The sequence below is a fragment of the Eretmochelys imbricata genome, chromosome 9, assembly GCF_965152235.1.
Source record: "Eretmochelys imbricata isolate rEreImb1 chromosome 9, rEreImb1.hap1, whole genome shotgun sequence".
NCBI lineage: Eukaryota > Metazoa > Chordata > Testudines > Cheloniidae > Eretmochelys > Eretmochelys imbricata.
In genome coordinates, this window is record NC_135580.1 from 18,464,830 (window position 1) to 18,473,737 (window position 8,908).

An 8,908-nucleotide genomic window follows, 5' to 3' on the forward strand; every position below is an offset into this window, starting at 1 on the left:
CTCAGTTGTCCCTCAAGTAATCTGGGGAATACTGAAAAAAAAAAATTAGACCAGGATCCCCAACTTTGCCTCAATCATATCTCCAAAAATAAAAATCATGCAAACTCAATTTGAAAGATGGATAAATCCAATAACAAACTCAGAAGTCAGACTGTGCTTCTCTAATCGTACTCCCAAAGGTCTTCCAGATGCCAGCATTTAGGGTTGGGCTGACGGTGAGCTCAACATCAGACAGCAGGAGCTCACTAAAGGTGCAAGGAGCTACATGACAGCTTGCTTTCCCTACCTATCGGTATTTGAGGTATAACAGTAGTTGGGCCTGGCAACAGGCAGACAGCAATACCAACATACGGTAGCCTCCAGACATATTAAGTGCTGGCTTCTGTGTTGCACAACCCTTAGACTGAGTCCACTAATATTAACCATCTTTTCTTTGACTTTTCCCATACAGCTTATTATAGCATATCCTATCAATGTCTAGTGAATTCAGTGAAGGCTTTGCTATGGACTCTTCCCTGAGAGTTGAATCTGGCCCTGAAGTAGTTGGAAAGATGTGGTTAGTACAGGTGATAGTGTGAATAAATAAATTTGCAAGTGCATCACTGCAACAATTTGCCTGGTCTCCAAAAATCCAGAGAACACATAATAAAATTGATCTAAAATCTAAAAAGAGCCTGTGAGAGAGTAATAAAAGTATATAAAAAGAAAAAATAGGTAGTAACCATTTCTCTCTGGAGCTTACTGTGTTGAAAGATACACAATGACTGCATGATTAAATTTCATGGTGGTTCACATTTTTAACTCACTGTCATCAGCAGGGAACTTGTAGATTTGAAGGTGTATGACAACTCAAAGTTCCAAGGTAGTTTAAGTTGTACGAAGAGAGTAATTGACATCATTAAGAATTTTCACTTTATGGTAGTTTTGGAATATGATGTACCTGTACTATAGTTGAATGCAAAACGCTCTCATAAATATAACCAGTTTATCTTGGTCCTGTATCACTGGTCTTTATGAAACAGGCAGACAGGCTTGAGAGCAATCTGATTTGTTCGTTCTTGTACTACACAAGTTGGAACTGTTTGTCTCCACTGCCTTTCCCTTTTTCAGGCAGAAGAAATTATATTTTCTTTTAAAATTTTTTAAAAATTGTAGTTTTTATTTTAACTCAATGTAAATACACCTTAGGAACATTTATAATCTTAAAAAGCTTGTAACAGCTTATAGTGTATATTGGCCATTAAACTTTAGTTGCAAATACTCTACCAGCTAATTGTTTGAAATTGCCTTTGCTTAAAGAAGAGTCTTTACAGGAAATCTTATATATTAGAAAACAATTTCTTTTTATCAGAGCCAAATTTTTATTATTTGATTCTAATACTAAAAACAGCCTCGTATCTGAAATACCTAATTTTCACAAACTAAATTTCCACTGATTTGCACCTAAGAAATTAAAATGCATGGTATGGTGTAATCTGCTACAAATCAATAGGATATTAGTCCTTAATCTGGATTTATCTCCCCTTCTGGGTGCACAGTAGGGGGTGGGTAGTAGATGATGATGATATGAGATTTTAAGGATTTTTATTGAGGGAAGCAGCAGCTCTGTAATAGGTTAAATGAAGAATTATATCAACATTTTTATTAAAGAAATGATACGTCATACAATGATAGTTACAGATAATTGTGTAATCATTTTCAGAAGTACCATTTTCTGCTGTCCATACTCCAGAAATACTGTAAATGATGGCACTTCAATTTGGAGCCCCCATGTTCGAAGATATGTGTATAACAGGCACATATCCCAAGGTCATCTTGGCTATTTCAGTTCACTTAATCACTAGAAAAAACAAAACAGATGTATTACAGTACTTATTTGCAAATAACTATTCTAGGGCCAAACACAGCTCACTTTACTTTTCCAGCCATGGATAAGATCCTGCACTCAGTATTTAACCATTTTAAAGCTTTCTTTTTTAAAATTTCCATTTCAGTATTACGTGTTCTTAAAATATGTATCAAGCACCTCTTAAACATTTAACAAGCAGCAGTAGCAAATGCTTGTGGCCACACTGTTGAATATAATATATTCATGTTTTCACCAACAGTAAAAATTAAATAACATATTGAACGGTATATACTCAAACCATCTTTCTCACAACTTCCATACAAACAACTTTGTTTACTTTATTTTAAAACTTAGATTTCATATCCTTTAGTAAGCCACTTCTCTGTGCCTCAGTTTCCACTCTCTCCCTTTGTCTGTCTTGTCTATTTAAATTATAAACCTCTCTAGAGCAGGGATTTTCTATTACTATATGTTTGTACAGTGCTTAGCACAATATGGTCCTGATCTTAGTCAGAGCCTTTAAATGCTATTATCTTACAAATGCTAAATAATAACAAACAAAAGGAATGATCAGTTAAATGATTCTTCTCTCATCTCATCAGTTATCCTTCTCAACCTCAACTATCTCCCTCCCAAGACACACAGCTCACATATTTCTTCGCTCATCCTGAGCAACCAAGTTGACATTTTCATTGTTTGGAAAGTATTACTTGACCGATTTTAAAATCAATTTTGAATTCAGTGCAAAAAATCTGAAATTTTATTTATTTTTGTTTATACACTCATATTTTATTTTTATACACATCAAAAATTGCAGAACCAAATAGTTTTAAACATGGCAGAAAAATATTCTATGCCACACAGACCAAGTGTGCTAACTTGCAATCTAGAATACTTTTTTTCCAGAAAGTTATATGGCACTATAAAAGGAGTATCAGATGCCAATTATAATTTTCATTGTGTACATGTTCAGTAATAATAGTTAGGCTTCGAAGGATTAGATTTTTACTAATTGTTGTCAGCGCACACATACAAACAGATGAAAAATATTTCTGTCAATGATAATCAAAATGTACAGATAGGCAAAGTAAGAAAAACACTATTTGAGAACTTTAAATTACAATTTGATTTAAGAATATTTACTTTTATCAGCATCAAGTGTTGAAGTATACAATTTATGTTATAATGGTTATAAATCTTTAACCTTTTTGAATCTCAGTGTTTACTGTGCTTGTCCTCCAATAATTTTGTACAACTGTGAAAACTGAAATTGATAAAAATGCTTAAAATCTAAATCAATATTATCTGTCAAAATTATTTAAAAATCAGATTCTGCCAAGACTAATACTAATTTATTACTTTAATTACAGAAAATGACATTAGTGAGATCAAATTCTATTATACATCTAAAATCATGATTCACAATTAGAAGGCAATAATGATTGTTTTGTTTTTCTTTCAGATAATAGTTTCCAAAGACCTTTGTCAGCAAATATACCATCCTCTAAATTTATGAAATCTGATGGTATCTGCTGTACACACTCTCAGACAAGACCAAGAAATTTAACTACTCAGCCCTTATCTAGAGCTGCTACTGAAATTTCAAAAATTGAATGCATTGATGTAACTGAACAAAATGACCCTCTCTTAGAATATACTGCTGATCAACAAGCCTTAGCTGGCTTGGAAAATGAACTAAAAAGTCATACAGGTAATTACTTACAGTGAGAACATAAGAGTAATTTAGCTGTGTTTATGCATGCAAAAATGTAAAGCAAACTACATTATTGTTGTGTTCATGATCATTATTTGAGCTCTGATTTGTGGAAAATTAAAGACCTGATCCAGCACAAAGTACTTGCATCCTTCTGGGCTATGCAAAACTCTAGTTTTCTGGCTTAATAGAACGGTCTTCTTACTTTTAACCATCACATAATCTTCAGCTCAGCTCCATAGGAACAAATTGCAGACAGCTCATACTTATCTCACCTCCTGCATGTCTATCAAAGAAATCTGACAGGATGTGTCAGGTACCCCTTCTGGGTCTGAGTATTTTAATAGCCACCTGCTTCCTTGATATTTGATAATGAACACAGCAAATGAACCCTGCCACCAGGATCAAATCAAACAGGGGGGAAAAAAGAGGCCAAGAAGGAAATCTTATTAATGTGTCATCTTCAAGACGACACATGCCAGTTATCAGGCAGTGTTGGCAAAGAAACACTTCCCTCCTGGGATTGTGGTTTTTTGTTTTTGTTTTTTTAAGTCCACCTCTATGAAGACCATTTATTTAAGGGACAATTAATGGTGAATAGAGATGGTTGGATAAGGATGTTGTTTTTTTTTTTTTGCTTTCAGACAATTTAAACTTTTTGATGAAAAATTGAAAACCAAAATTTTTAATTTAGAAATCATAGAATCATAGAATATTAGGGTTGGAAGAGACCTCAGGAGATCATCTAGTCCAATTCCCTGCTCAAAGCAGGACCAACACCAACTAAATAATCCCAGCCAAGGCTTTGTCAAGCCGGGCCTTAAAAATCTCTAAGGATGGAGATTCCACCACCTCCCTAGGTAACACGTTCCAGTGCTTCACCACCCTCCTTGTGAAATATTCTTTCCTAATATCCAACCTAGACGTCCCCCACTGCAACTTGAGACCATTGCTCCTTGTTGTCATCTGCCACCACTGAGAACACCCAAGCTCCATCCTCTTTGGAATCCTCCTTCAGGTAGTTGAAGGCTGCTAACAAATCCCTCCTCACTCTTCTCTTCTGCAGACTAAATAAACCCAGTTTCCTCAGCCTCTCCTCATAGGTCACGTGCCCCAGCCCCCTAATCATTTTCATTGCCTTCCACTGGGCTCTCTCCAATTTGTCCACATGCCTTCTGTAGTGTGGGGACCAAAACTGGACACAATACTCCAGGTGTGGCGCAGTCCCTCATAGAAGTTGTAGTTTGGGTGCTTCATGCCTCAGATTTCCTTTATGGGCTAGGCTTCATTTCCCATAATATATCATGGTCTCCTCTTGATGAGCCACCATGGTGCCTCCTGGATGTCCCTGGCCGTGATGCAACATGATACATGGAAGCTGTAGTCCAGACTCAAGAGATTTTTCCATCATTGAGACATATACTGCTGGTACTTTAGAGTTCCATGTATATGTTCATGCAGCATTACTTTAGTCTTGGTTTTGAGTTACGATGCACATTTCAGGCCTGCAGTTGTCATTTAACTAATTCTCATCGAATTCACATCCTTGTAGGTGTCTGTTGCTGTTAATCTCCCAGGGGTTAGGATGCACACTGACAATACTCAAAGGAGAAGGAGAAATAAAATACCAGTGACTTTTGAGAAGACTGTCAGATGGTCTCACTCTTAATTTCTGCTTCTGACACCACTTCTTCAGACTTTGCTACAGGCTTCTGAAAAAGTGGAAGTAATTGAGGGATAGTTAGGGCTATATTATCTTATGTATCTTCAGTGTCATAAAGAAGTGGTGCAGCCTCTAGCAATCATAGTGACCATATAACTTTTGGTGCATCCATATCACCAGGAGTGGGGATCCATGTTGTTTAGTCGTCTTGAAGTATTGTGAACTAGTAAATCAGGTCTCTCTACCCTATCTATGGTATTTCAAGATCATAGGAATGTATGCAACTATAATAGCAGCTGCTGATGGACCCTGTGTTTCAAACTTTAAGTTGTGGTATTTTGTCCTTACTATGAACTCTTGAAAATAATAGAAACACTGATGCAACCATATAATAAAGTTATAATTAATTTGTGTTTCCAGTAACATCTGAAACCAGAGTGTTTTATCACTGTTATCTTAATGATGTCATGTTTTTTGCTGATATGACTATACTGTTCTGAGAGAGTTTTTAGAGACCATATATTGTAGATACTGCACTTTTGTTACATAGGCTACTGAAAATTACAAAATATTTCAGATTCTCAGGAAAAGCTTTACAGCTTTACCTCTGAAGACTTATCCACCTTCAGCAGACATTCAAAGAAGATAAGTGAAAATATTACAGATTTCCATAATAACCTAGAAATAAAATACCACAGTAGAGTTGATATTTGTAGGTAAGTTAAACCTGCTGATTATTTTTTTTAGCTGTTTAGTAAAATGCTTGACTGGCAAACTACTCATTGACTTTTTTTTTTAAAGGGCCAATTATTAGTATATGTGTTTCATCTGAATGACTTACTATATTGATGGGATTTTTAAAAGAATTAAAAAATGCCCTAACATGTTTGTTACACTGCACAATGTTTTGTTAAATCACAGAGTTAATATAACATGTAAAGATGAAAATTGTAAGGGAATACAGTCCATTAAAAATAAGAAAAAATAGTCCCTAGCCACCAAGATTATAGCAATATATTGGGGTAGAAGTAATATAAATCTAAAAATATGCTGCTTGTGTAAATTAGCCAAGTAATTTCTAGCTAACTCATGACATCTGTGATTGGGGAGAGAGTTATTCTTCGTTAGAAATAAAATTGTAAGGACCCATTTATTAAATGTGAAATTTCATGACCACACAAAGTAATTTACATAGCTAGACTAATTTATTTTCACTTGTGTAATCTTAATTTAAGAAAATAATGAAATTATGTTTTTTATTGGAAAACATTAGTTCTTGTGCACGGTTCACTGAACATTGTTTTTAAGCCTTTTCTGGACCATTGCAGTGCAGATGTTTCCATTTTCTCAGTCACTGCTTGATGTCTGATAAAAAAAAATTGTACAATTCCATCATTTAACCATGTCCTCTGCATCTGCCCTCTGATACGTTACTTGGAATTTGATATCTGGCAGTTAGAGTGGTATGATTGCTGTTGCCAGGAAAGTAGAATGACACTGCTAGTTGCTAGATATCTGAAAGAACAGAGTGTGGACAGGTCTAGGTGATAGGAAATTTGTTGGAACTCTCATGGGGGCAGGAAAGCTATCAGAAATCATGAAAATGGTGTAATTTGCTGGTAAATGCCTATAGATTATTAATGTTGGGTTTTGGTTTTAAATACCTTGCCCTGTTGCCAAGACACATAAAAATTGCAGCTGTTAATGAAAGTCCTCAACAGTTTGCTGTGGGAACTGTTTTCCAACTAACCAAAAGGCATAGGTTAATTAGAACAGTTATGGAATCAATGTTTCTGTCATCAGTCATGGTGCAGGATGGTCCAGTGGACTGAGCATGTGACTGAAAACCAGAAAATCCTTTGATTGACACGAATTCTGTACATGACCTTAGGAAAAGTCACTTAACTTCTCTGCCTCTCAGTTAACTCATCTATAAAATGGAAATAATAATGATTCTATCTCAAAGGATTAGTTAAACTTTGTACAATGTTTTGGAAATGAAACCTGTTTAATAATGAAGCAGGTGCATGTCAACAGGGAATTAAACAAAATTTGCAAATTAAATAAAAACAGTAGCAGAAGAAATGTTATGCTCAAGATTCTAGAAAGCTATTTCAAACAAATTTTAGTTTGTTTTTTTTCTTGGTTGCTATTTAAACCAATGATGATGGCACAAATGAAAACCCCTTACTTAGCTTATTCATTCTGGGACTTGGGATTTTCAGGTGAGACAGGATAAGGAAGGAAATATTTTTTCGTCGATAATCAAAATTTACACATAAGGAAAGTAAGAAACTGCTTGATAACCTATTAAAATTTGATTTTAAGGACATTTACTTTATCAGCATCAAAATATTCCATTTGTGTTTAATGGTGTTAAAGCTTTAACTTTTAAAACCTCAAAATCTACTGTAATTAAATAATTGTCTGCCCCACCCATAATTTTGCACAACTGTTAACATTTAAATTGATGAAAATTAAAAAGCTTAAAAATAAACATTGATATCATCCAGTGAAATTATTTTAAGAAAATCAAATCCTGCCAAGCCTAGTTGAGAGAGTTGAGAAACAACTTGTCCGAAGTTGAGAAAAATAAATGGACATGGTAGTTTTGGCCAAAAGTATACTTTGTTACAATTTACCGATTGCACAACGGTCATACCTTTTTTAATATGATAAATCAAGTTAACATTAGATGAGTATGAGAAACAGGACCAAAAAATCCTACCAGGATTTGTTTCTTTGAGGACCTTGAGCACAAACTGTTGATAATCATTGTATTGTGTGGGGTTTTTTTTGTTTTTTGTTTTTAGAGACTGTGATGAAAGCCATACAGATGAGGAGGAAGAGATTCTGAGGGACAAGCAAGAAGTTATAGCACTACATTGACCAACCCAAAAAAAAAAAAAAAAAAAAACCACAGCCAAAACTTGCTAGTCATTTTTTTTTCTTTGCATAGCATAAAACAGGTAGACTGTAGAAGGCAGTTCTCAGGTGTTGAAGATGTTAGCTGCTGAAGAATGTTGTTGCAAGTCTATCCTACCAATAAAACATGTTTAAAATTAAAAATCATTTATGGGTTTTGGCTTTTTTTTTAGCACAAACAGTATATTACTATGTGTTTGATACTATTGCATCTTTTAAGACCATTTTACTGAAACCTAAGGCCTCGTCTACAGTACGCAGTTATTTTGGAATTAGCCGAGTTAATTTGAAATAAAACTGATTCCATCCACACAACCAAACTGGCTTTTTCTATTTAAAGGGCTCTTTAATCCGGTTTCTGTACTCCACCTCGGCAAGTGGAGTAGCGCTAAAGTAGAGATCGCAGTTCCGGGTTACAGGTACTGTGGACGCAATTTGACGTTATTGGCTTCCGGGAGCTATCCCAGAATGCTCCCTTGTGACCGCTCTGGACAACACTGTCAACTCCGATGCACTAGCCAGGTAGGCAGTAAAAGCCCCGGGAACATTTGAATTTCATTTCCTGTTTGGTCACCGTGGCGATCTCATCAGCACAGGTGACCATGAGCACAGTCCACCATCACAGGCATTCCGTCTATCGCCCCGCCACAGTTAGGGAACCCCAGCGCATTAAAGCCATCCACAGTGGTCTTCGCATTTCCCATAATCACTATCTTTGATAGCAGCTGGTCAATGATTGCATTGGCTACTTGCAGCA

The 8,908-nt window shown here is 35.5% G+C and overlaps 1 protein-coding gene across 1 annotated transcript in view; it reads left to right on the forward strand.

Moving 5' to 3' along the window:
- ZBBX (zinc finger B-box domain containing) overlaps nt 1-8,198 on the forward strand; it is a 42,758-nt gene extending 34,560 nt beyond the window's left edge. Inside the window, exons 17-19 of the mRNA XM_077826746.1 lie at nt 3,312-3,560; nt 5,804-5,942; nt 8,040-8,198. Coding sequence (XP_077682872.1) covers nt 3,312-3,560; nt 5,804-5,942; nt 8,040-8,115 — 464 coding nt within the window. The 3' untranslated portion in view covers nt 8,116-8,198. The remainder of the gene's footprint in view (nt 1-3,311; nt 3,561-5,803; nt 5,943-8,039) is intronic.
- Nucleotides 8,199-8,908: the final 710 nt, after the last annotated feature.